The 26,620-nt window shown below is 39.7% G+C and overlaps 2 protein-coding genes and 1 long non-coding RNA gene across 3 annotated transcripts in view; 1 reads left to right on the top strand and 2 right to left on the bottom strand.

The window, feature by feature from the left end:
* Window positions 1-512: 512 nt before the first annotated feature.
* LOC112482409 lies at window positions 513-13,034 on the bottom strand. Its single transcript, XR_003047297.1, has 2 exons — window positions 10,552-13,034; window positions 513-1,120 (listed from the first exon to the last, which is right to left on the bottom strand). It is a non-coding gene; the product is annotated as an uncharacterized LOC112482409 (long non-coding RNA).
* On the top strand, window positions 5,574-9,391 carry GPHB5 (glycoprotein hormone beta 5). The gene is made up of 2 exons (XM_006915109.1): window positions 5,574-5,777; window positions 9,203-9,391. The coding sequence occupies exons 1-2, from the start codon at window positions 5,574-5,576 to the stop codon at window positions 9,389-9,391; spliced, it is 393 nt and encodes a 130-aa protein (XP_006915171.1).
* Window positions 13,035-20,482: 7,448 nt separating the features above from the next.
* Window positions 20,483-26,620, bottom strand: part of RHOJ (ras homolog family member J) — a 79,486-nt gene continuing 73,348 nt past the window's right edge. The window contains exon 5 of the mRNA XM_006915173.3: window positions 20,483-23,467. Within this exon, the coding sequence (XP_006915235.2) occupies window positions 23,321-23,467 (147 nt within the window). The 3' untranslated portion in view covers window positions 20,483-23,320. The remainder of the gene's footprint in view (window positions 23,468-26,620) is intronic.

Raw genomic sequence — 26,620 nt, 5'->3', positions numbered from 1 at the left:
TTAAATGAACCCAGTGACTCCAGTGCTAGACAGTGCCTGGCACACAGCAGTTGCTTAATAAATATGTGTTAAATTATGTGATGAATACTCTGGAGAGTAGAACAGCTCTCTGCTTCTCCTCCCCACCTTCTCATCACCTTGTTCCTTCACTCAAGCACAAGTGCGGGCACACACAGACACACACACGCATTCGGGGGCCATAATCCTAGGAATCTTTTTCTGGAACAAAGCCAATAGCTAACAAATGAGGTGCTGTTGCTTTGTAGCTTAGCTAACAACGACTTGGCCTTGTCTGTGCTGCTGCCTGGGGAATTACAAATGAAAGAGTGGGGACCCAGCAGCTTTGTGGACTCATGCCAATGAGAATACGGGATGCACTTGAAATAAAGAATACTTCTTTGTGATTCATTAAGCTCTTTTCTGTTCCTCTCTGTTAGGCATGTGTCTGCCATGCCCTGCAAAGCTATGACATTCAAAAGTGGAAGAGTCAGGCGGAAATAAAAACATTCCACTTCAGCGTCTAAACCATGTGCCCTTTAATCTGAAATAAATCTGTGACAATTGACAGATATTTCTTTCAGACAGTCGTGGAGAAAGGCTTGACTTGTCCTAGTAAATCAGACACAGGCTTCATTATTTTTAGTCTCGTTAAAAAAGTTACCATAGCAACTATACTATCATCTAAGGCAAATGTTATCTCTTTAAGTCAATAAAATGAGGAGCCGTCCCACAAATACCCAGTGTTTTGAAAGGAAGAAATGACTTTCCAATAAAATTAATTTCTTCTAAGACTTCACTGTTCACTTCATTCATAATCCCAGAATTTTTGCCCCCTATAAATATGGGATAGTAAAAGCAGCAACCCAAGGCTGACCTTTCTGGTATCTGTTTGCAGAGAATCATTATTTCTTCTACTTCCTTGAAACACATAGCTTTATTTGTGGCTTTTTTATTCATCCACAGGGGACATAATGCTAATTAATTTGACCTTGGACAGAGCATTGTGTATTCTGAGAGGACAAGGGAAAAACATATGGGGAGCATGTGTGTCTTTTCTCAGCTCTCAGGAGATCATTGTAAGTGATGAAGCAAACTGCTTAGGCCTCTGGATCCTTGGTACCTGTGGAACAGAGAGGGAAGACTCAGTATACGTTGGTTGTTGGCCCAGTCAGTTTGACTCCATTCTTGCTCAGAACTGAAATTTTTGGAAGTATTCATGCAGATATATTAACATATTGAATTTTGAAACTGTGGTAAAGCTTGTACCCCCAAAGTATGAGATTCAGAACTTAAAAATTATATAGGACACTTCGGGCATTTTTTCCTATTGCAAAATGTGTTGTTAATTTCAGTGTGAGATCCAAGTGCCATAGGCTGGCTGGGGAAGCACGATGGGTGCCCACCCATGTCTCCTGGTTTCAGAATGCTGGTAAGGTCTCATAGCCCCCAGCTTCCTCTCTTCACAGACTCACATTCCACCCCCCTCACCACATTTAATAGCTTTGAAATTAGTATATGCCTAATAATTAATGGCATGGCACTTTTTATTGGCAGCTTTTAAATTCTTAGGTGTATATACAATGATGATTGGAAAGAAAAATATTTATTACCTACTTATCATGTATCAAGTACTGAGATAAGCAATTTATAGACATTATTTTGTAAAATCCTCATGCAAACCCTGTGAAGGAGGCATTTTCAGTTTGACAGGAGGCTGAGATTCAGGGAGCTATGAGACTTGTCCAGAACCACAAGTTGACAAGTGTCAGAGTCAAGATTTGGGCATGAATCTAGATGACTTTATTGGAATATGAACCTTCAGATTCTCTATCTGACTTGCCTTTAGCTTGTTTTATTCATAAAATAGCAAACCTTTAAATTCTGGTGCTAGGAAGGAACTTATGAGTCATAGGGTCCAACCCCATCATATTATAGACGAGGGAACTGAGGCTGAAAGAAGTGACTTGCCCGAGGCATTCACAGGGAAGTTATGCCACTGAGAGTCAGCATGGCCAAGTCAGGAAAGGAAATTTCTGGGCTCTGGTAATGTGTTTATATCCTGCATACAGTGTGGACTCCCAGGTCCTCCTCGTCTGGGGCTGCCATCCCTCAACCAGGCTACCTTTGTTCAGTCACCTCTTCAAGGCACTGACACTCAGCTCCACCTCCGTTGTCATGCTCCCCCAGACCTCAAGATGATTGCTCACCTCTCCCCTCTCATTACCCCTAGAAAACCTGTATCTTGTGACTCATCCTTCAAGCTGACGGTGAATCCATCTGAAGGTGATAGTGAAACAAGATGAGAAAAGATTCTCTAAGGCCTGTGCTTGGAGACATTGCCTACATTTTTGCCTGTTACCTCAAGAGAATGACTTAATGGTAGGAATGTCACTGGAGATGGAAGGGAAATTGGCAAATACACGAACTATGGTGCTGAGATATTCTGTAGGTATCAGGGCCTTAAGTAGCCTTTGAAATCACGCAGCAACCTGTCACTCTGCCTATAGAGGGGCAAATGGCATGGCATAATGGAAAGATTGTACAAAAGTGGCATCCATATACCATTCCCCTTTTTATATACCCACAGTGAAGCAGATGGGCCACTGCCCTCTGCACTGGGAATGGATTCAGAGGCCTTCATAACTGTTCCAGGCAGCACCTTCCAATTGGCTGCAGTTGGTTGCAGAGATAAAACAAACCTATTTGCTATCCCCAGCATAGTTAAAGGCTTTGGAGGCAGGTGGATTATAAAATAACTGTGCTTCCATTTCTCCCAATGGAAAAAGGAGAAAATAATCATGGATTTACAGAATTGTTGTAAAATTTAGAGATAACATACATAAGAGCATAGCAGATTTCATGAAACCTGGTACACAGTAGGTGCACAGTGACTATAAATTGTCATTATTCTGAGGTTAATGCTGATGCTCTGCATTATAAGGAAGTTAGGGATTGTGAAAGAAAGATACTCTTGGCATCTCTTTCTTGTTTTTCTTTACCTTATGACATTGCAGACACAAGTGTGTGTTTCAGGTCGAATCTAAAAGGGTTAACTAGTCTTCTTCACTGACACAGCTCAGATGGCAGCTCACAGATGATTGGCTAGCCCTAGACCCAGTAAGTTCGAAAGATCACACCGGGTAAGCAATCTGTCCCCATGGTACCCCAGTTCTGGTTATGCTAGTCACAGGCCAGAGGGTTGAAGAAAGTCCTTTATTCCAAGTCTAGTTCAATTTTCTGTGAAAAACGTGACTCTAGAAATTTGTATATTGATGGTATAGTGATGGATTCACTGAGGGTTGTTATATGTTTTGAAAAAAATCAAACCCTTAATGAGTAGCTTGTTTATTTAACACTTTTTTTTTTTTTTGCAGAAAATGGAAATGTTTTAACATCTTTATTTCATATCATAATTCTATTTAATATGTATCTTAAATGTGTCTGGCTACGTAATTATTTGCTGTGTTATGTAAACTAAGGGCAAGGATGATATCTGTTTCATTTAATTTTCAGAGCACTCAGAATAATGCCATGAACATGAGATTTTTAAACTGTTTGTATGCTGTTATTTCAGATTGGAAAGTAAACTGTATCCCATACTCATAAAGAATAATATTTTATACTTTAGACTTTTAAGAACCAGAAATTTAATGAAACATTTCCATTAGAAGAGCATTGAATACCATTACATGCAGCACAAATGTATACTTACTGGTTTTTAATTTTTAAAGTATCAATATTAACTGACTTTCTCTTATAAAAGCCTGCTCAATGTAGAAAATGTGAAAAATACATAGAAGACATGAAAAGTTATTTTTAATTTCCAGGCTGGAAGATAATCACTTTGAACATCTTGGTATTTTTTTCCTATATGATTCATTTTAGAGTGTTATTAATATTATCTAATCTTTGACTAATTTTAAGACTTTCAAAATGTTTCTTCTTTCTGTAATTTCCATCCTTTCAATTAGTGATTCCATATTTTTTCCAGGTAGAATTATTGTTTTGTTATTTTTCAATGTATCAAATGTGTTGTGAGTTAAGGGGTTTGCCATGTGTTACTAGTGGCTGATGCCTGTTTCGAAGGAAAGTTGTGGTTACCATGAAGGAAAATTTAATCCATCTTGCCCCAACGCATTTGTTCTCCTGAGAGCTAGGTGAACTATCTGTGACTGTTTCCCTAGGATTATGTCACCCACCAAGGTAACTTTCTGTTTCAGTAGGTGATGTTAAGAAACAAAACAACACCCTTTAAGTTAATCAGTTTTGGAAAATAGAGACCTGCTTTATATCTTAGGTCTTTGATGTGTTTAGTGGTTCCTGTAAGGATCTGCCTCTCTTTTGTTTTGATTGACAAGACCTTTCCTATATATTTGAGCAGTCAAGCAGCCCAGTAACAGAGGGCAGAGACATTTACCCAGAGCAAACTTCCACCATTCATTGTGAATTTCTGAAAATTTGGGTGCAAGTGTGAGCTCTAAGAGAAGAGTTAGCTCCAATTAAATCAGGTAAGTGCTTTTCCATATTTGCAACTTCATTCTTCTTGGGAGGAGGTCCAAAGAGCCCTGCTAAGGTGACAGATTAGAAGTAGGAGCCGGGAGATCAGATTTGGAAATAAATTACTTTCCAGCCTGTGGTAAGTGATAATGAATTGGGGGCATTCCACAAATGCAATGTCCATCCTCACTTCAACATCCAGGTATGTTCTGTCTAGTGGGCCTACATGAAGAGAATGATTCTGTTTCCTAAAAAGCACAGGAAAGAACCAAGACCCAGAGAGAATAGACTTGATAGTAGATTAGGATTATGTTTTAAACACCTCTGATGCTTTCCATCGTTTAGATTTACATTGAATCACAACTAGGTATCTATTATAGTGGAGGCATAGAGCAGAGAAAATTTGTAGTGAGTAGGACACATTTTTGTAAGAGGCCACAAAGTCAGATGCCAAGTTTGACAATATCTTGTGTATATCCATGTTTTGTGGAGGATTGGGTTAGTAACAATACATATGGGCCTACAATTATTATTGATCTATCTCCCCCCTTGATTCCCCTTCCATGACATTGAAAATATAATATTAAGAAAACATGCAACATAGCATCAAATATACTGGATCTGAATAAAAATAATTTTTGTGTACTTATGTATTATGTTAGGATATGCATTACTTTTGGTGTGACTCATGTTTTATGTTCATTTTGAAGATACCATTGGAACAAATTTCTTTTACACACAGGTCAAGTCCAGCAGTTGAGGCACAATAAGGAAAAGCCTGAGGATGCCCTTGGAGGGTTGAGTGTTTCCCTAGGATTATGTCACCCACCAAGTGTCTAGTGAGTGTCTAGTGAGCACAATGGGTCCATGGAATCTATGCTGGAGTTAGTTAGAGGAAACTTTGGGTACCTGCATTGGAGTTTATGGACATCTGCAATTTCTTGGCCCATTTCTTCTGAAATTCTAAGAACAAGGTCCCTTTGATAGTAATCAACACATCGTTGGCTGCCCCATGGGAAGCAGGCAGCTGGATCTGTTAATAAATTCTCTTTCCTTTCCCTCTCTGGAGGAACAGCATGAAGCTGGCATACCTTTTCCTTGGCCCTATGGCCCTCCTCCTCCTGGCTGGCTGCTGCTGTGTTCTCAGCACCTCCAGTGGGAACCTGCGTACCTTCGTGGGCTGTGCCGTGAGAGAGTTTACTTTCTTGGCCAAGAAGCCTGGTTGCAGGGGCCTTCGGATTACCACGGATGCCTGCTGGGGCCGCTGTGAAACCTGGGAGGTGAGTCAGTGACTTCAGGGCCAGACATTTGTCCTGATTCTCAAGTGTTCGATTTTAATGAAATGAGGAAGAGCTGGGGCATTTGCCCTTTTCTGTGGATTTTTGAAAATGATAATTATTTGGCATGCTCCAAAAAATGTGAAGGAAATGTGATCTTGCCCCTTTAACAAAGCATTGATAAAATTAACAATTTACTTGCATGGTATCTGTGTATTTGGGTATCATCTCTGTAAGGTTAGGATGTGCTATTGTTCTATCCATTTTACGGAGGACATGGAGATTCAAGGAGTGAGTGACTGCAAAGTCATGTAGAGGGAAATGGAAAGTTGGGAATAAATTCTTGCTTCAAAGGATATAACCAAAACTCTTCCCTGTATTCCTCCACCGGTGGTGATAAAGCCAGTTGGTTACCAACAGAGAAGCAGATGAGGGTGGGTCCTCAGCCCCTCCACAGCCCTGCCCTCCCCTCCACTGGAAATGACAAGGGGCCTCAGGGATTATCACTGACAGATCTATTATGTCCCTTTAGTTTCAATTCAGCTTTTAAAGACACATTACATTTAAAATGGGGATAAAAAATCTCAAACCAAGTTAGAATCCTATTAGGCTGAGATGAGGAGATGTTTGCCAAAGATGGGAAGAAAGGGCCATTCAGCACCCTGTCAAATCACACCATAGAGTGACTGTCGACTCTTCCCACTGCAGAGTTGGTTACTGATGAAGTACCAGCTCTGATCTTGTCACCCGGCTCAAAAACCTTTAATGACTACCTACTACTGCAAATTCAATAAGCAGCTTTCAAGGTCTTTAGCAATATGACATCAGCCTGTTTTCCCAGTGACTATACATATTCTGGCTTTTAAAAAGTTTTGTTAAACACCCTTCATGAAATTTCACTTTCGGTCTTTCTCTTGTATCCCTTCTTGTTTCCATCTATCATCAAATTTATTCTATTTTTTTGTCTGTCTCCAGAGCTGACTCCATCTCCAAGGGTTTTCTAACTCCCTGGTTACCCCATCATTCTAGCCAACCTTTTGTCTTACTTCCTCACCTACCACACAACACTAGATTTTAAGTTTTTTTGAGGGCAGAGATTCATTTTCCTGCACCTTTCACAGCGCTTGTCAAAGTCACGTACAGTCAATAAATACTTGCTGAATTATGTTGGATCGACCTCTACCTGGAGTTACAATGTACGTTCTCTAGCCTAGTAGATGTCAATTTAGAAGGCCTTGAGCACCATGAGAGGACACTACCATTCAGAAAAATATCCTTCTGTTCAAGGACTCAGAGAGCAACCTGCTATCACTTAAATTAAGTTATGGCCCCGTGAATGGAATTGGGGTACGGTGATGAAATCTCCAAATTAAAGGAAACTACTCTACAAAATTAGCTTTATTTTTGCATCACTCAGGGGCTTGAGACCGAATAACCAAATGAAAAATCGTTGCTAAGGATACCATGGCTGTGACTTGACATCAAAAGGGCCAGTGGAACTTTGGCGTGTTTTTGTGTTTAGGGCTTGGCCTGGTGGTGCTTCCCATATGCCTCCTGGTGCTCAAAGTTCATTTTTGGGCTATTCAGAGTTATTTCTGGGCCCAAGTCTGAAACCACCACTTCCCTCAATTCAGCCACCTTCTCTTATCCTTATAAATTGATGAATGTCTTTATTTGGGTCATGGTTACCCACAGGAGGTCAGGGACAGTGTTCTCACTGGAGAAATGGAAGCACCAAGACCATTAGAAAACAAGATTTCCCTTAATGTCAGTCAGCTTTTGTTTATGCCTCTACTGCGCCTTGAAAGGGAGGTTACTTATAGAAAAGAAGTGAGACTTATTTTCCTAGCAATCTGAAAGTTTCTGAGATATAAATTGCTTATTTCTGGTAACTTAACTGGGGAGCATGTCTGAAAATAAGGATGTTCATGATGACAAGGCAGCTGCATTTACTTTGAAGGTGGAACTGTTGCTGAAAAGAGCCTTTGCTCATGGCCTGGGTAGGGTTGCCAGATTTAGCAAAAAAACACAAAACACAGCAAAATTATGATGGCAATTAAATTTGGATGTTAGATAAATGACCAGTTTTTTAATGTCTGTTTCGTGCAACATTTGGGACATACTTACATTAAAAATTTTTTGTTGTTCATTTGAAATGCAAATATTACCGGTTGTCTGTATTTTAACTGGAGACTCTGCCTGAAATTCCAGATTATTGACAGTAAGAGGACATGAAGCAAACCTTTTCTCCACCATGATGCTGTGAGGTTGATATTTTGTTTTACAGATGAGGTAATGATGTGTCAAGAAGTTTAGTGGATTTTTCCAAGGTCTCTAGTAAGTAGCAGAACAGGGACTCGAGCTCGAGAGTCTGACTATAGGGTTTAAGATTTTAACTATTTCTTTGTGCTGATTTTCTGATCGAAATTCTCTGTTTATCAAAATTAATTCTAAATTCAAGATTTATAAAAGGTGAAGAAGGAAGGGAGTGAATTTACAGGGTATTTGGAAAACTGCCTTGCTCTGTTTTCTTTTATCGATTTGACAGTGACTGAGAACCTCCTGGGTGCCAGGTACTACTTTAGGTAGTAGAGGCACAGCAGTGGGTAAAATGAGCAAAAATCCCTGTTCTAATGGAGCCGGCTCTCTAGAGTAGGAAAAACACAACACGAATAAATAAAATGTATGTCACATGGTACTGACAACTGCTAGGGAGAATAAGAAAGCAGAAGAGGGAGAAAAAGTGGCAAGGCGTGAAGGCAGGATGTTGCAATTTAAATATCATGGTCAGGAAAGGCTTCCCCGAGAGGGTGATGTTTGAACAAAAACCTAAGGTTGGTGAAGGAGTGAACCATAAGGGAGATGAGCACTCTGACAGCATGAATAGCACGGGCAAGGGCCCTGGGGAGGTCTGGCCCTGATGGGGTTGAGGAAAATCAGGAGACAGTTGTGGCTGGAAAAGAATGAGGAAGCCAGCAAGACAGGGGTGTTGGAGACAGATCAGAGGTGAAGGTGTGTGGAAGACGATGTAGGGTTTTGAGGACTTTGCCTTTTACTCTGCTGAGTGAGATAGGAAATCACCGGGGTCTTGAACAGAGGAGAGATAGGATCTGGCTTATATTTTAAAGGAATCACTTGGGGCTGCTGTGTTCTAAATAGACTGTAGAGGGTAACAGGAGAAGAGAAGAGAGGAGACCAGTTAACTATATTGCTAACTATTTACTGAATAATTACTGTGTGCCATGGCTCTTCTGAGAGCTCAGGATATGGTAGCAACCAAAATCAAGGTTCCTGCTTTCTACTGGGAGGAGAGAGGTGAACAATAAATGAACAACAAGTTAATTTCTGATAGTGATGAATGGTACCAAGAAAAATGAAGCAGAATGGTATGTTCTAACGGGTTCCCTATTTTCTACCCGTGGGGACAGAAGCCCATTCTGGAACCCCCCTACATTGAAGCCCATCATCGAGTCTGTACCTACAACGAGACCAAACAGGTGACGGTCAAGCTGCCCAACTGTGCCCCAGGAGTCGACCCTTTCTACACCTACCCCGTGGCTGTCCGCTGTGACTGCGGGGCCTGCTCCACGGCCACCACCGAGTGTGAGACCATCTGAAGCTGGCGTGGCCTGCAGAGCATAGCTTCACAGACCCACCGGCATGGGCAGCACAAGCAGCTATTACCCCCTGGATTCAAGGACTATTTAATTTTGTCTGCACCTGTGGAGAAGGTGACCTGTCTCAGGCGCAAGCGCCAGAGGCAGCATACTTCTGCTAAAAGTGCAAAATGATATTTGTGCCTTCGCTAAAATACTTTCTCTGGTTCACACACCTGCAAATTAATTTTTCTTTACCTTGAAGCTCAGAATTGTAATTTGTATATCACCATTTTGCTAATGGTTTAAACACATTGGCATAATTAGGAAATGGGGCTAGAAAGCCTTTTAATTATCATATCCTCTTTATTAACTGGCCTCCAACTAGATTTATAACCAAAGGGCTAGAAATCAATAAAATCAATGCTTTAGTCATCATGTCCTCACCCCCTTCCCAGCCAACTGCAAGTGCCCTTAGAGAAAATATTTCCTTCTCCTTTTAACTGAGCAATTACCTACATAAGAATAGAGACTGCTTGGATTAAAAGAAAAGGTAGAGGTTGCTCAAATTGAAAGGAGTCTAGATTTGGGTGATTCTTTCCCCAAGCAAAATTCTCTAAGTTTCCTTAAGATCCTTAATAAAAAGTCCCTTTTAAGCAAAAATCTCAGAAAAAGTATGTAACTAGAGCTATCATTTATGCTTAAAAACTTATAAAATTAAACTCATGTTTTTAGACTCATGTGATGCTCTCCCAAAGTTATGCCCAAAATGATGAATCATACATATTATTTCCCATTTAGCATATTTTAAATTTAAATTGTAATTTTTAAACTCAGAAATTTAACATGTTTGTAAGGGGTAAAACTGTACTGCTGTCTCAGAAGAAAAGTCTGTGCTTGCCTAGCTTTTGCCCTCTGTAAAACCTTACAGCAGCTGATTCTCTCTGACTTAAAAAAAAAACTCTAACGCTGTACAAGTGTCTTTAAATCTGACATTTTGGGGGTTGAAATTAATGTTGTTCCTTTTTCACAATATGCCAGGAGAATCCTATTAGTGCCAATAAAGCATGTCCTCTTTTGAATTCATGAAAACTTTCAAAAAAGTCTTTTTAGTCTTTAATACTCTTGAAATAACATTAACAATCACCCTTAAAAAGAACTACGAGATTATTTTTACTTACACATTAATTTAGGATGTCATGTTGAGTAAAGGACACAGACAGATGGCTGGGTCATCATGAGTCCCCAAAGTGGCTTCATCTGTGTTCCCGCCCCTGGCATACCACAGCTGGGAGCCAGGCGTCCTCCTCGAGTGAGGGATCTATGAGTCCCCATGAAAACAGTAAAGCAAAAGTTGGAGTTGATGGTCAAGGACTGGAATGCTGAGGAAGACGTCTGGGGACAAAGAACATGAGCAAAATCCCCCCCAATCTTTAGTGCAGATCTGTTTTGGTAGAAAGTCACTCTAACATGAAAAGTAGTTGACTGCCTGGGGTCTCTACTGGGACAGTGGTGGTGATTGGAAATAATGCTGGGGGGTACCACTCAAATATTTTCAACCCATTCCGAAGGACTTCCCTCAGGATTTTTTGAGAGAAAGGGCTGCTTCTTAAGGAAACTTTGGGGGGAAAGGCAGAGGCAGTAAAGGCTTGCCAGAATTTGGGAAAAGACCACAGCATCAGTAAGGTTTCTGGCAGGAAACATGATACACTGTTGTAGGAGAGTTCAATGAAGAGACGATTTATAAATGTGTGGGCAGAGTTAGAGAAACCAACAATGGGCGTGAAACACTGAGAAGCGAAGGTCAACCCTAGGCTGAAGGAATAAGAAGAAGAGCAGATTATCAGGTCCCAAACAGAACCGTAGGAGAGGGAGGCCTGTCCGGAGCTGCCACTTTTCATAGGAAGATGCAGCCATCACCAAACTGAGGCCTGGTGGGGAGGGAGGTAGGGAAGCAAATACCCCAACCGCACTTGGCTCCCATGTCCGTTCCATGCCAAATCAAACGGGAAGGAAGAGAGTGAGGGAGCCCATTGATATAATCCGTAAACGCTGGCCTCCTGGGAAGCAGCTAGCAGAAGGGTGGAGAGCAGATCTAATGGGCAAATGGATGAAAGCCAGCATTGCTATCTTTGGGGAAGCTTAGCCAGCATGCCACAGTAGTGGTGTGGGCTGTGAGAACGATGAGGTGCTGTAGCAACACGATGATTAAAGACTCCCCTGCTGTGATGAACCAGGATGTGACATACATGGAAAGGCACGTTCTGGCTAATACAATATCAACTCCAGTTGAGCGGTGTGGGAACAATGGTAATAGCAGGACTATGGGATTAGTTGGTCGTTTAGTGCCATCAGAGCACTCATGGCATGGTGTGAAAGCCACCAGAGAAGCTAGAGGGCAGACTGTGCTGAAAATCAAGCTTCAGACCTAATTGAGAGAACAGTTGAATTATTTAAAAGGCTGGATCCACCACCCTAGCAGTCTCCTAGACTTAAATCAAGGACCTCATAGAGAAGCTTGAGCTTCTCTTGCAGACAGGGGCTGCTCCTCCTTGCTGGAGAAGATCAGCCTCCCTCGCCTCGAGACCAGGCAGAAGCCCCGTTTGAGGAGGATGCTTTAAGAGCTAATACTTGCCCTTCTCAAACATTACCCACAACCCCTCACTGGGTTTACTTGGATCATTAGGGTCAAGTCTCAGGATGACCTGGCTGGAGAAGGCCTTTCTCTGTGGTGGGAGGAATTAGATTCTCTACTGAAGCTGCCTCATGGCTTTACTAGTTTAAACAGGGATCAGAAGAATGTGCTTGGAAATGGGTCTTGAGGGTGTTGGACTGGGTGGCAGAGTATGAGACTGGATAAGAGTTTATTCACATGGGGTCATTCTCCCATGACTCAGGATTTAATAGCCTCACAAGGGCACCTAGCTCCAGTCCCAGTGTGCTGTTGGATGACTCTTTAATGCTTAGGGAAAACGGTGGCTTACGTTAATGAAGAGAAGGCGCTAGAACTGTCCTGTAAGAGTATTTAAAGATAAAATGCTCAGAAATGTGGACCTTCTAGAATGGATTTATCACATAAGAGCAGAGAAGGCGCCAGCTGGCTATGATCTCCTGGAGGGTTCTGTGGACGCTTCTTCAATAAAGCCGTAAGGAAGGCACTGCACCGTGGAAAACCAGGGTAGGGGCTGTCCTTTGGAGACAGGGCCTGATGGCAGGACAAAGTGCCCTGAAACTGGACTCCCTGGTGTCAGCGGAAGTGAGAGGGTTCTGGAATGACAGACCAGGTGATGGCGTGTAGCTGTAAGAGGCAAGGTGAACGTAATTGCTGTAACAGGCGTCAAAGCTGCAGTGGTAACGAGAGGACTCTGATTTGCAGGATCTGTGGTGCTGGTTCATGGTATTCCTAGTCCACGATATTCAAAAAACTTCCACAATAAATACATGTTATAATCAGAGACGTTATTAATTAGAAAGAGGAAACTACCTCTTCTCAGTGCAAAACTTGAATCTTTTTCACCTCTCTCTTTCCTCCTCCTTTCCCACCTCTCCCCTTCTCTCTCTCTCCTTCCCTCATTTCCACAACTATTTATTAACTCTAAATTTGTGCAATGCACCATTTTTGGGTTATAAATAAAGATAGAAATATTGCTACCATTTATGGATTTCTGACTGTAAATAGGATCTTTCATATTAATTTTTTGTAATTCTTGTGTCAGCCATGCTTATAGACACTTATTACCATTTCTATAGATGATGAAAGCTCAGAGGGGTAAAGTGACTTGCCCATGTGCCAGGTTTCTCTGACCCAGAGCCAAACTCTTTCTGTTGGAGCACGATGCTTTATGGAGGGCTCCTTCAAGTCATTCCTGCCCGGAGGGCTTCGATTTTCTGATGAAAGACTGTCTGTCTCATTATTGATTAGCATGTTTGTGGTGTCTTCTGGAGGTCACTCAATGCAGACTCGGGTTGTTTTATGAAGACTGTACTTTTTCTCTAGTTTCCTATGTAACCAACCTCTAGGAAGATAATACTTTGCTGTAGTTCATATCAAAGTTTACAACAGGAGAGTGTGAGGGAGAAAAGGAGCAGAGCCTCAAAGGGAAATCCAGAGACTGCTGTGGAGAGGAAGGCTGTATGCTCTCAACTCATTTCCCAGGTGATGTGAACACTAGCCGCAGGGCAGTGATGATCCAGCGCCTTTTAGAGGAGCTCTGCATAAAACTAACTTGCAGCAACTCCTTACTCTTTGAAATGTTTATTTTGCAATTAACAACAGGTAAGGAGAGGGTGAATTTCCTGGATCCCTCCTCCCACATGGGAGCATTTTTGAATGAAGAATATAGTTTTTCTCAGCTCATTCTACTTCTGGGTTTATTAGCTCCATTGATTGAAATGATAATTCATGTTTTCCTTCTTCCATTGGTTAGGAACTAACTGAGACACCAGGAAAGTATCAAATTCTGCTGCAGTGACCCAATTAACTCTTCAAATTAATTAGATTTTTTAACATAATAAAAGCATTTCAGAGATAACAAACGAACTGTATATGTAACTGAAAATAATATAGCCTTGGTAAAACAAGTTGTATTTCATAAAGTTTTCCAAGAAGGACTGCTTGTCTTCTTTGTTCAGGAGAATTTTTTTTTTTTTTTTAAATAATGTGTACCTTATCCTTTTTGGTTTTCTTCAAAACATTAAAATAAATTATTAGTAAGAAGTAACTTTTAAACCATTCTTCAACAAATTCTGCAAATTTTATTTTCGTTGAACATTTCCACCAGTGAAACAATTTACTGTATTAGAAGAATTTTGGTCCTTTTGCAAGATGAATCTTCTGGTATTTCTTTTACAATGGTCTCCCTTTGTTTTAATGAATGGGATTGTTTGAAATTGTGTACAGGGAGATCTAGGATTAATGGTGGGTCGTTGTGACCCTGGAGTATCTGAAGTGGGTGCTAAAGACCTCTGAGGAGGTAACGTATGATAAAGGAACAAAAAATAGGGAAAGGATGAGAAAAAGGAGGGAAAAAAGAGAAAAAGAGGAGCAGGTGCAAAGCACTGTAATTGGTAGTGTAAGGCAGAGACTTGTCTCCAATGGTAGAGAATTTAGAAGGATTATTCAGGTCTCTGTTCCAGGTCCTCATTATCAGGAATAGAGTAAATATTCCTTAAGCTTTTTTGGCTTTATATTTGACTTTGAGTTCATCTGGCTGTACAATTTCTTTAGCATATTGAATAAGTGAGTTAACAAAAAAGGCTTTTGAAACAGAATCAATTAGATGCTTTGACCGCGATTGCTAAAAAATTGGGGCTTCTGGAAAAGTCATTCAACCCCCTCAAAAACCAGTTCCTCAAATGACCAACCAAAAAACATTCCCCCAAAGAGAAAAAACATTTTGCTTTAACGAAGAATATGAATATCACCAAGATCAGAATAGTAATTTTTTTTGGTGGGGGGGAAGCAATGTTGAAGATAAGATTACTAGCAGAGAATAAATGTAAATATCCTCAAGTCACAAGTAATATTATAGAACTTAAAATCATTTGAGAATGCATTTCTTCACTTAAAATAAACTATACACACAATAAAGAATACTGACTAATTATCAACAGTCATTATCTCATGGAAGTATACATGCAAAATTATACACTTGAAATAGAAATTTAATTCTGTTAGTTTGCAAGTTCTTTCTACAGGAAATGCATGAACAGATCATGCTTTTTTGGTCTCATTGCGTTGCCCATGCAGATCCCTAAGATGTCTACTACATGGCGATGTATACCATCAGAGGAAGGCGATCGAAGCTTCTAGGCAGTTTTGACCTCCATCTTTCATTTCCCTCTTGGAATGTGCATATCCAAATGAAAATATTTGGGGGGACTAATGTTACTGAGTGGAATTAAGACATCTGACATTTTAAAGTATGTTGGAAATGTTTTTAAGAGGAAGATTTCGTTCAGCTTTTGGCTCCTGCTTGAGCAAGTTCAGAAACTAATGCTGAAACATCTCCCCATTGAAACATAAGCACCAGTTAATGAGAAACAAAGTCTAATGAAAATTGGCTGCAAATTTCAGCATTAACAAAATCCGAGCCAACTTCAGGACAAAGCCAAAAGTAACTACTGTGCCATCAGTTCACTGATGCCAAACTCCATGCTGCAAGTGGCAGACTAGCGGAGGAGTAGCAGCAAGTGGACTCTGGTCAGGGGGTCCCTCTTCTTTAGCACTTGATTATGTCAACGTGCTTAATTCAGTAGAAAAAAATTTTGTTTTTCAAATGAAGAGAGGCTCTCAGATTTCTTGGGCTGGGATTTCAAGTTACTGATGTAGTACAGGGCCTGAGAGTCAAACATCTAAAAACTACAAGTAAATGGATTCTTGAAGAGAGTTTGGTTGTTCATGCCAGTTTTCTTGCCTTGTAAATTTCTTATGAAGAAGGTGCAATAGACTTGATTCTGTGGCCTGGGGAAGGAAGTGAATGTGCAGTGCATGGCAGGCTGTGGGAGGACAGGCAGTCCCTGGTGTAAGAAACACTTTTCAGCAGCTTGTGCCAGTGGTTATGAGCAAGAAATCAGGGATGCATTTGCAGTAATGCAAATAATCTTTGGTAAGACTCTGTTTTTAGCTTTGACTAAACCCTTCCAAGAAGGCTAGCCGCTTCGGGTAGCCAGTCTGCTCCCAGATGTAAATTTGTCCCCGTTTACAAACTTTTCAGTTTAAGGGTATCGTGGAGCACAAGCAGCCTAGAGCGGGAAGAAAGACATCTGATGGAAAATACCAAAATCAGAACTCTGTGGACTGTGTAAAGGGAAGCTTGGAAGCAGAAGGCGGCCCTTCACAGAGGAGCTGGTCCCTTAATGACTATGAGTACGATGACATCAGGTCCTTTTTCTGCCATTTGCAGGTACAAGGGAAGTGATAATCCTTGTGCTCTTTATTTGTTTGACAGTAGGTATGATTTGCCTTCAGAACTTCTTTAGCAGTATTGGATTTGAATAAGACTATAGGCTTCTGTGTATGTGTGTGTGAGGGGAGACGCTTATACAAAAGGTAGAGTGTAGGCAGGGAGAACAAAGCCTGGTCCCCTGTGATGTTAAGTAAAAACATTTTAAATAAGTGAATACAACTCTGGTCTGTGCTTAGGGCAATAAAAATAGAAATCTGTGAAATGCCCTGTGTAGAAGACAAGTTGTTTGCAGTCAATCCTTATTTTGGCACCTAGAGCACTATGTCTTGAGCAATAAAGACAGAAGTTTCACCAAATTCAGAAATTTGTTTTATCACTTTACGTGATATGAATCTTTCTTATTTCTTCATGGAAAATAATTCTAAAGGGCATTTTTTTTGTTTGTTTGTTTCCCTTGTAAACACCAGAAAGACTTTCAGAACTGAAGTACTTAGAGTTAGTGGATCTTTCAAACCGGATGCTACTTTTCTGCTTTTTGATTCCAAAATATGCTGTTTCCTTTACTGCAGCTGGGCAGCATATGACAAGAAAAAGAAAGGACTTCTGAAAGCCTTTTTATTCATTCAGTAAATGTGAACCACTCAAATATTTGCCAAAGGAATACCCAAAATATAGCACCCAAGAGACAAGCGAAACTGATGGTGTCTTCATCAGGCAGCTACATGTCTGGGTGTAAAGATTGATGGTAAACTTGGTCAGTATTCTCAAATTTTAATGTGCACACAAATCATCTGGAGGTCTTATTATAATGCAAATTTGGATTCATTGGGTCTGGGCTGGGCCTGAGATTCTATAGTCCTAGTTAACTCCAGGGAAATATCCATGCTATTGGTTCCTGTACTACACCCCGAGTAGCAAAGGGCTAGACAATTTCCTCTTCCAACAGAGGACTGGGGAAAGAAGTTTTCTTGAGTGGCCGATGGAAATACCCTCAGATAACCCAGCAATGAGAGTAGAGAAAAATATTATTTAATGACGTGAAAGTCAGAATATGGCACAAAATAAATTGCAAGGTTAAAGAGTACATGAAATAATATTTCATTAATTGCAAGAACTATACATAGACTAGTCATTATATAAGAAGCAGATTGCAAGAAAGCCGACCTGCGAGTAGGTCAGTTGTGCTTCCCTTGTCTGTCATTTCCTCTGTAGAGATTACACGGGAGAGGAGTGTGCACTGTGTCAGTTGGGATAAAATCTGCTGAGATCTACTTAAACAGCAATTACTGCTTACTTAGAGTGAAAAACAATTTAAGCCAGGTGATGAGAAGAATGTAGAATTTATTAACCTTCTGGCCCATGGCTCCTCTAGGAGAAAAAAATCCAACTGCTTAAAAAATGGATTTAAAAAATGGCACGTGGTAATACTTTTAGGAATGTATTTACAAAGCTGCCTTAAACATATTGCCCTCCATGAAAGATGTTTTATTATTTCTCCAAAGAATTAACATAAACTCAAATGACTGGCTTGTGCAGGGTCCCTAAGTGTGCTCCTATGGCTTTTAAGTGGGACTCAGTTATGGGGACCCTCTCCTCAGATATCCCCTAAACACTGATCAGAACCTGTTCATGAAATATAACTGCATATATTGGGAGGTTTAGAGAACATGGCTGAAAATGCAACAAAATTACTCTAGCTATAGATTCATGAAGTTTCTGAGTCACTGCAGAACTCACAACAAAATGAAATTACCAGAGTAGAACATGTTTAAAGCACATACATGCACAAAACGACTCTGGTTTGTGATATAATATTCCCTAAGGAGAAAAAAAAAAAATAGATCATGACCAAGATTAATCTTGCATCTTTTACTCTAATTTCCTGTAGTGGAAATTGAAAGCCAAGAACTGTTGTTGAACTTGCATCCCACGAATTCAGAGATGAGCCAGACCCTCCTTGACTCATTCCCACCCTAACCCATAGAGAGATCTCCAAGGAGCAGGGCTGAGCCTCTGATGCCTGGAGTGCCTCTGCGTAGAGCTGGATGCTCTAATTTCCTTTCTGGTCTTTGTTGACCATGGGAGCACCATGAATTTTTCCTTCATCTCATGTTTTTGTATTCTGTTATTCCTGTTGCGCATTTTAAATGCAGTCTTTCTACTTAAAGATATTTCACAAAAGATGATTAAATATCATTTAGACAAGTAACTGTCTTTACAGATATCCTAAAGTCATTCTTTTCAGGTTTTAAGTCATGTTCATTCTCAAGGAAACTTTCAAAATAATTTATTCACTCATGTTTCTTGGTAAGTTTCCCTTGACAGCCTGTTCCATATTAGCATAGAAAGTGTGAGGGTGATGACCCGCTCTGCTATGAAAGACTCAAAGAGCATTGTCCAGTATTTCATCCATTTTTCATGAATCATGAGGTGGAATTATCTAGTATTATCACACAAATAACCCTGTTGTCTGACTCTGCTTAGACGCTGAGAAATATGAAAAGCTCTTTACATTAACAGTTCTTTCTTCCCTATACCAGGCAGAAGTTAGCAATTCTCTTGGACAATTGTAAGGTATGTGTTTTTGTCTTGTGTTTGGATCTGTTTTAGTTTTCTCTCCATTCTCTAAATGTTTCCTTTAAAAAAGCACCTAACTTCCGATGTAAGAAACTCAGTTTTCCTGACCTTCTCTTTTCTGTTCCTAATGGTCCTCGAAATGAAAATATTCTGTTGAGTTTCCTGATTTGGACTTGGGCAGTCTACTTAATGGCTCTTAAGAGAATAGCTGGTGACTTGTGGTTTTCTCTGCTGAGAGAGAACACACATTTGCATTTAGGCGTCTAAACATAGGGGTAGATTTAAAATCAGAGACACATGTGGTTAGATAATCATCTCCAGCATGGTGTCAAACATTCCTTTAAAGCAAAACCTCAATTTCTAACTTTCCATCTCTTTGGTCTCATGGATAATTTTTCCTTTATGTATGCAATACTGCATTGTAAAAGGCTTATCTCAAGTCAAATATTTCTTCTTGAGGACTCTCTACTTTGTGAGGTTATTGCACTCTAAAACTTTCACTCTAAATAATGAGATTTTTTTGGTTTCAAATTCTGGATTTAACTTTTAAAATTTTCTTCAAATATTGTGAGTGTGGTTGTGACTGCTCCTTTACTACCATTTAAATTTTATTTTCTTATTGGTGGTTCTATGAAAATTCTGTATGGTTATATCCACTTCATCTGGAACTTATGCACTAGAATTTTCCAAATGGTTCTTTGTGTATCACGATCAGACATATTGTTATACACATGTCACATGTGTATAACATATCTTTTCATTTCTCAGTTTAGTGCTTCTTGGTTTAGGGTTGCTATAGTTATTGCATTCAGTAATTGTTCTTTGAGTCTAACTTTTCTTGGAAGAAATCAGCCCAGATTTCTTACTGTTGACATGGCTATGACTTGTGTCTTAGTATTTTTGTGTTTCCAAAATAGTCCAAATAGTCCATTAATTCTACCAACCAACCATCCGATTGAAAACCATCCGTCAAACTAGTTATTTGATTGAACCATTGGGTCGGGATTATGTTGCTGTATACTGTGCAGTTAGATTGGGATTATGTTACATCGTATACTGTGGATTCCAGGCATAGCATGTGTAGGACAAATTCTTGTCTCTAGGTTATTACTAGTTTGAAGGATTATCTTATTTATAGTGTTCTTAAGTCATGTGTTTGAAATGCGGCTAGAACTTATAGGGAAATCAGATGCTATTCCAATAATACACCTACAAAAGTCTAATTTAATATACATGATAATAAATATAGTATGGAGTTGAAAGGCTCTGGAAGCAGAAAAGCTTAAATCTGTCCTAGCTCTGCCACAAAACGTTTTCTTTAATCCATCTGGGCTTAAGTTTCCTCATTTGTATAATAAGGGCATTGAACTATAGTTTCTCAGGCCTCTTCTAGCTCTGAAAAGTTAAGACTCTAGCCTCAAATGGAGCTCAGCTGTTCCTTCTTGACTTTGGGAAATGGTGTAGACAATTAAAAGATCCTTTTTCAAATTTCTAAGTCTCATCTTATCTTTGGTTTCAGGATATTCAATCTTATGTCAAAAAACACCTTTTAATGAAATGAACTGCATCTTGCCATGAAACAGGGAATACATGATTAATTTGGTGGAGCGACATTAGCTCATTTAGGTTGCTTTGTTCTTCATTATTTTATTCAATGATCAGCTCATAAGACCTCTAGAAGCCTGTGCTCCACATTAACAGCCTCTCTCTAGGTTCTGGTTCCATGCGAGAGAGAGTGATCTTCCCACTGTGAACAAGTTAATCCCTGTGACCCATTAGGGAGGCGATGGCCTGGGAAACCATTTGCCTACTGAGTGTACACATCTGGAAAATTCTTCTTGGCCGAGCAAACATATATCTTTAAATTTTTCATCCACATCAATGAAAATTGAGGAGTGGCCCATTAGCGAGATGTAACTATGCAATAATGTAATGAAACTGGCTAACAGCACTTCATTTATTACAGGGCTAAATGCTCATTATTGTTTGTAAAGGATGCTTTCATAACCTCTGCAGAGTTATAGTTTATACATGGTTGATTTCCATTTACAAAGGCAGAGAGTCCTTGTTTTCTTGTCAAGCTCTGACTTACAAAACTCTCGTTTTTTTTTTTTAAGGTTGGGGTGTATTGTGTGTGTGTGTGTGTGTGTGTGTGTGTGTGTGTGTGTATTTAGGAGAATGTTTAGTAACTAAATGGGGGAGAAGGGAAATAGAATTTGAAATGAGGAAGAAGGGAAAACACATTTTAGAAATTCTAAAAAAGCTCCAAACAAACAAAACCCAAAATACTGAGGGGGTGTCACAGAAGGCTTCAACAGAAAAGACCCATGCCATATGCTTCTGTTTCTGTATGCTTCCTCCATGAGCAGAAGGGACTAGAAAGACTGGATTTTTCCAACAGAAGGAGTGTGAATCTGGAAATTCTTAAACTAAAATGGTGTAATTTCATGCTGCAGAGAGGCACTTTGCTTATGTAGTTGAAATAAAGAATAAAGTGCCTACCTGGGTGTTTCTAGGGTAATTGTAAGCAATAAGACTAATTAGAAGCCTCCATGGTCTCTAATTAAAAGCTAGGAAGTAACTCACTCTGTGATAAAAGAATCCCTCGATATTTGGAAGAGTCATATGAAAAGGACATAAAAACTTACTGGGGCTTTAACTTCCCCAAGGCCAAAGTCCCTGCTAACTATGGAGTGCATAATTTTGGAAAGCAGAGGATAAATAGATCTAGAGCTTGGGACTCACAGATCTGGCCCCTAAATACACATTTGGGACAATGAGTATGGGAAATAGGGAGAGGCAACATTTTAGTACCAGTCGTACTTGGACAATGTCATTTAAATAGAATGGGAGCTTACATAGGGCAAGCTGAGAAGTACAGTATAGTCCCCCTTATCTGTGGGTGAGAGTTCCAAGCCCCCCAGTAGATGCCTGAAACCACAGATAGCACCAAATCCTATATATACTAGGTTTTTCCTATATACACATATCTTTCACTTAAAGGAAGCACGCTACAGCTTCTCTTTGGCATATCTGAATTGCCAGCATCACTACTTTTGCACTCTGGAGCCACTGTTAAGTAAAATAAGGGTGACTTGAACACAAGCACTGTGATACTGTGACAGTCAATCTGATAATTGAGATGGCTACTGAGAGGGGCAGGTGGTGTATACTTCTTGGAGACACTGGACAAAGGAATGATTCATGTCCTAGGTGGGACGGAGAGGGATGGTGTAAGATCTCATCGTGATACGCAGAAGGGCGCAAAATTTAAAGTTTATAAATTGTTTGTTTCAGCAATTTTCCATTTAATATTTTCAGACTGTAGTTGACTGTGGGTAACTGAAACCACAGATAAGGTGGGATAACTGTACTTTCAGTTGAAGCAAGAGGAAAAACTGAGGCACTTTGCTTAACTTTTGGGGACTTTCGAACACTTACTTTTTCATGCCCCATGGCCAGACCCTTCTTTTAGATTAGGTTATTACTCAGCATGGGAGAAAATGTGAAATCAAGTTAAGAAAAGAACATGCAATAGGGAAGGGAAGGAAGGAGCAGGAAAGTTCACTTTGCTGAATAAAAAATATTTTAAAAGATAGGTCTGCCATATTCTCTCCCCAATCAATTTGATTGAAAAGCAGAGATAGTATTTTCTTAAACACAGTTCATTTGTAATTTGTCATGATAATATAATATGGAAAAAATAAAGCTGCCTATCAATGTAAGCATTTCCAGGGTGAATCTTTGGCAAAAATGTGGACCTGTACCAATTTAGATGGTGTTTTCTTTCAACCAGTTTCCAAAATCATGGTTCTGAAATTTCCAAAAGTTTTAACATTTTCTTGCATCTTCTTGTAGTCAGGTATTCAGAGGTACATGCTGTTTCTAATAGCTTTGGTAGAAACATGTTGAAATAGAAATGAATATAAAATACTTTGTCTTGAGGCTAATTTGGTATAGATTTGTAAGGCCTGAGTAAACTGGTAATTTCTTAAAACAATAAGAATGAATGTAAGACATATAGGTAGAATAGCAGATTCAGAAAAAGAGGTTAGTATTGTATTCCCATGTTTCATAAAGGACATCAAGTAAGGCCACCAGCACAAGAACCGAGTGCCTCTTTCAATTTTCCTGTGATGATTTCCTATCAGCTTCATGTTCACGGGAGGGGGAGATGCAAGATGGCCTTCGACTTTGTTTCCAGCGTGGTCAACAGCGACACTGGCTGAAACCCGGGCTCAGCATTCTCATAGAGTGTACAACGTGGATGCTTCTGACTGGAAGGGAGGATGTGGCGGTTGGCTGGCTAATGTGCTGTGCTTTGGGGGCTCACAGGGTAGAGAAGAAGCCTCTGTGTGAAGGGGCCTCCCCTCTGGTCATGCCCTCCGTATTGGCTTGAGCTAGGTCACAGAGGCTGGCTGACATTCCCACCCTTAGATGGGGTGGAGATAGGTCTCAAGCCACCTCAGATAATTGAACAGCAGCTGTGACACTCGGAGCAGCGTTTCTTCTTTTTCTTGGGGTGAAAAATGGTGAGGATTGCTTCATCAAACACAGCTTTGAGACCTTTCTGAGTCAGGGCAGAGCATTCCAAGTAGCACTGTGCGCCGATCTTAAACACAAAAGAGAGAAAGGCATGAGAAGAAAAACAGAGAAAAGCACAGTGGTGTCAGCCCTTTGCCCAGCCAAGTGATGCTGCTGCTTGTTCCACAAATAGCCTGGGGGTGGTTTAGATTATGTTCTTTTTCTTTTTTCTTTTGCATTTCTATTTGCATCTGCTATCCTCATTTTTTGTATTTTTATATTTTTTACTTTCTGATATTAACAATAGATAGTTGTGGATCACTTTTGATAAGCAACAAATTTTGAAAGTGATCCATAACCATTTATTTCTAATAGGAGAACATAAAAATATAAAAACTAAGAGAGGATTCAAAAGCAGTGATACAGTTTAAATATATTTTGTGAAGAACAGGGCTACATGATGTTGTTTTTCGTACCCTCTCATTTATATGCAGAATGTATAAATCTGGTTCAAATGAAATGTATCTTATCTCCTTTTGTATGTAGTAGACAAAGTGTTAATTTAGTTGATAAAGCATATAGAAAGAGAGTGGGTGATATGGTTTTATAGGTCATTCTTGAATAAAATGCACTCCCGATAAGGTATCTCTCAGCAAAGTAATAGACAATTAGTGTCATTATTTGGTTTTAACATATTTTAAGAGGTATATTTTTAAGCAGCTAAAAAAACCCAAAGCATGTAAAAATAACAATCATACAATGCATTTATTGACAGAGACACCTCCTTGTCAGAATATAGTCTATGCATATTTAAATGATAAAATATTTTGTGCTTGCTTACGGCTTTATTTCAAAGCTTTTGATGATTTCATGCTATGATATATTTGATAATCACAAAATCCCTATGAGAAATATAAAAATTCAGGCCAGAACTATAGGTTCACATTAGAAAAACTGCAGGGCAGAGAAGACATGTTTGGCAGTCAACTTCACAAAATAATTCATGAGAGGGAGACCCAGGATTTCAATTGCTCACAAACTCAGTATAAGCCAACACTTTGATGTGGGCCTTTTAATATTAAGGACATCTGGAGAAATTCTTCTATTATATGCTTCAGATTATAAGAATAACTTTGAAAAATTAAAACAAATTTAGAAGAGGGTGGCTGATTGGTGAGCTCCTGGAAACCACAGCAGATAAATGACTAAATCAGGGTAGCAAAACCATATGCCTATTAGGGCTAGTAATTTATGCAAATGAGTAAGGCAGAGCTGGTGCCAGACAATAGAGAGTGGCGGGGATTGTGGTGGGCTGTGACGTGCATACCATCTCGAGAGATGGCAGTCTTACTCAGCTTCAGATAATTCTTGTCATGTAGGAATGTTGGTTCACTGTTGCTCAGCTTTGTATTTTTCAACAGGAGTTGGACATTTGCGTTTTTATAAAAGTTAATATTTGCCAAATTTTAAAATACTCTGTGGGCCAAGCAAAACACTGATGTGGAATATCTTTGTCAGCAGGAGGCCAGTTTGTAATGCGTGGACTAAGGAAACTGGCAGTTTAGCTTAGAATGGAGTGGGAACAGCCCCCAAAGGTAAAATGAATTGTTTATGGACATCCAAATAGAAAGTGAAAGAACTAGACCCAGAATGTGAGTCTCTTGAAGAGTGTTCTTTTCCTTGTTCCATGACGTAACTGTGACCCTTATCACTCAACTCTGCAAAAAGCTGGTCAAGTAGGCAATTAATAAAATGAGGTCGCCTACTCATTTGAAAGCCTACAGATATAAAAACTAAGCATGAAATAAAATTGTTCTGGTTGGGTCCAGATATTATGCACTTTGTGTTTGTGTGTGTGTGTGTGTGTGTGTGTGTGTGTGTGTGTGTGTGAAGAATGGTTATAGTATGAGCCAAAGGAAAATATCCAAAGAAAAGATATTGAATGTTGAAAATCTGTTTTATGGCTTTCATTTTGACCACGGCTTGGCTTTTAGATTAGAACATAACATTTTTTAAAACTTAAAAACAGTTGGATGCAAGATAGGGATAAAAAGTAGAGAAAATTTTTCTAATAATGTCATGAAATGTCATCTGTTACATTTTGAGATTGTGTCCAATGCTTGATATAAACACATGTGCAAAGCATGCTACTCTAATGTAATGTGTCAACTGAATGACTGCTTGTAATGTGGTAGCTCTTGTCAGTCATCCTGAAAAAAATACCTGGAAAGTACTATGGGACCGTTGTATCCAGAATACCTCCCCACTAGCAATCACAAGCCTCAGCTGATTCAGCAAATTATAGGAGAGCTGAGCTGAGCTCCGCTCATACAAGGGGTTCTGAGCCGTCTGGTCCTGCAAGATGAGCCAGTGCACTCTCTCCTTGTCCTCCCTGCAGAGAGCTGCTGACAGCATGTCAGAGTTTGTCTTTCAATGGTGCAGGAGGAGCCCAAACTTGTCTTTCTCAATTCAGACATTTCTGAAGATCATGAAACAGTCGATCAAGGAATTATTGTGTAGCAGGGTTAACATGACAGTTTGTACGCATAATTCCAGGAAAAGTAGCAAACAGATTTTGGGTGTGATTTGGGAAATATGTGTGAGAAACAGAACCCAGTTACTAGGTAAGTATTGTTAACAACATATCAAGTGCTTGGAGGGTCAGAGAGAAGAATTCATCCTGGTGCGGGGAAAAGGCATAGCCACGTTACAGCGATTGCTAAAACCAAACCTAAACAAAAACCCACTTGCACCTTTAAAGATGTGAAATGGAAAACTGTCTTAAGGAAATATGGCTTTTCTTACAGCAGCAACTTTCTCAGCCTCTTGAAGCAAAATGACCCACACAGCCAAATATTTAGAACCAGTCTGTAAGAGCTCAGGATTCACAAATCCTTGTTCAGATACACATGTTAGCAATCTGGCACATGCTTTACCAAAATGACTTATTTTTCTAAAATTTTTATTTCTCAATTAGAGTTGACATTCAACATTACTTTATATTAGTTTCAGGTGTACGGCATAGTGTTTAGACATTTATATAATTTACGAAGTGATCCCCTCAATTAGTCTAGTACCCACCTGGCACAATACTTAGTTATTATAATATTATTGACTATATTCCCTATGCTGTATTTTATATCTCATGACTATTTTGTAACTACCAATTTGTACTTCTTAATCCCTTCCCCTTTTTCGTTTAGCCCCCCAATCCCATCCCATCTGGCAAAAAAAAAAAAAC

This window comes from Pteropus alecto, unplaced genomic scaffold, assembly GCF_000325575.1.
Source record: "Pteropus alecto unplaced genomic scaffold, ASM32557v1 scaffold276, whole genome shotgun sequence".
In the NCBI taxonomy this organism is placed as follows: Eukaryota; Metazoa; Chordata; class Mammalia; order Chiroptera; family Pteropodidae; genus Pteropus; species Pteropus alecto.
This window is presented reverse-complemented; position numbering and strand designations above follow the sequence as displayed.

What these genes read in the sequence shown, in the direction of transcription:
- GPHB5 (XM_006915109.1), top strand. Translation starts at nt 5,574, where the DNA reads ATGAAGCTGGCATACCTTTTCCTTGGCCCTATGGCCCTCCTCCTCCTG. An exon ending in GCCGCTGTGAAACCTGGGAG is followed by an intron (nt 5,778 to 9,202) that starts GTGAGTCAGTGA and finishes CCGTGGGGACAG; the next exon opens with AAGCCCATTCTGGAACCCCC.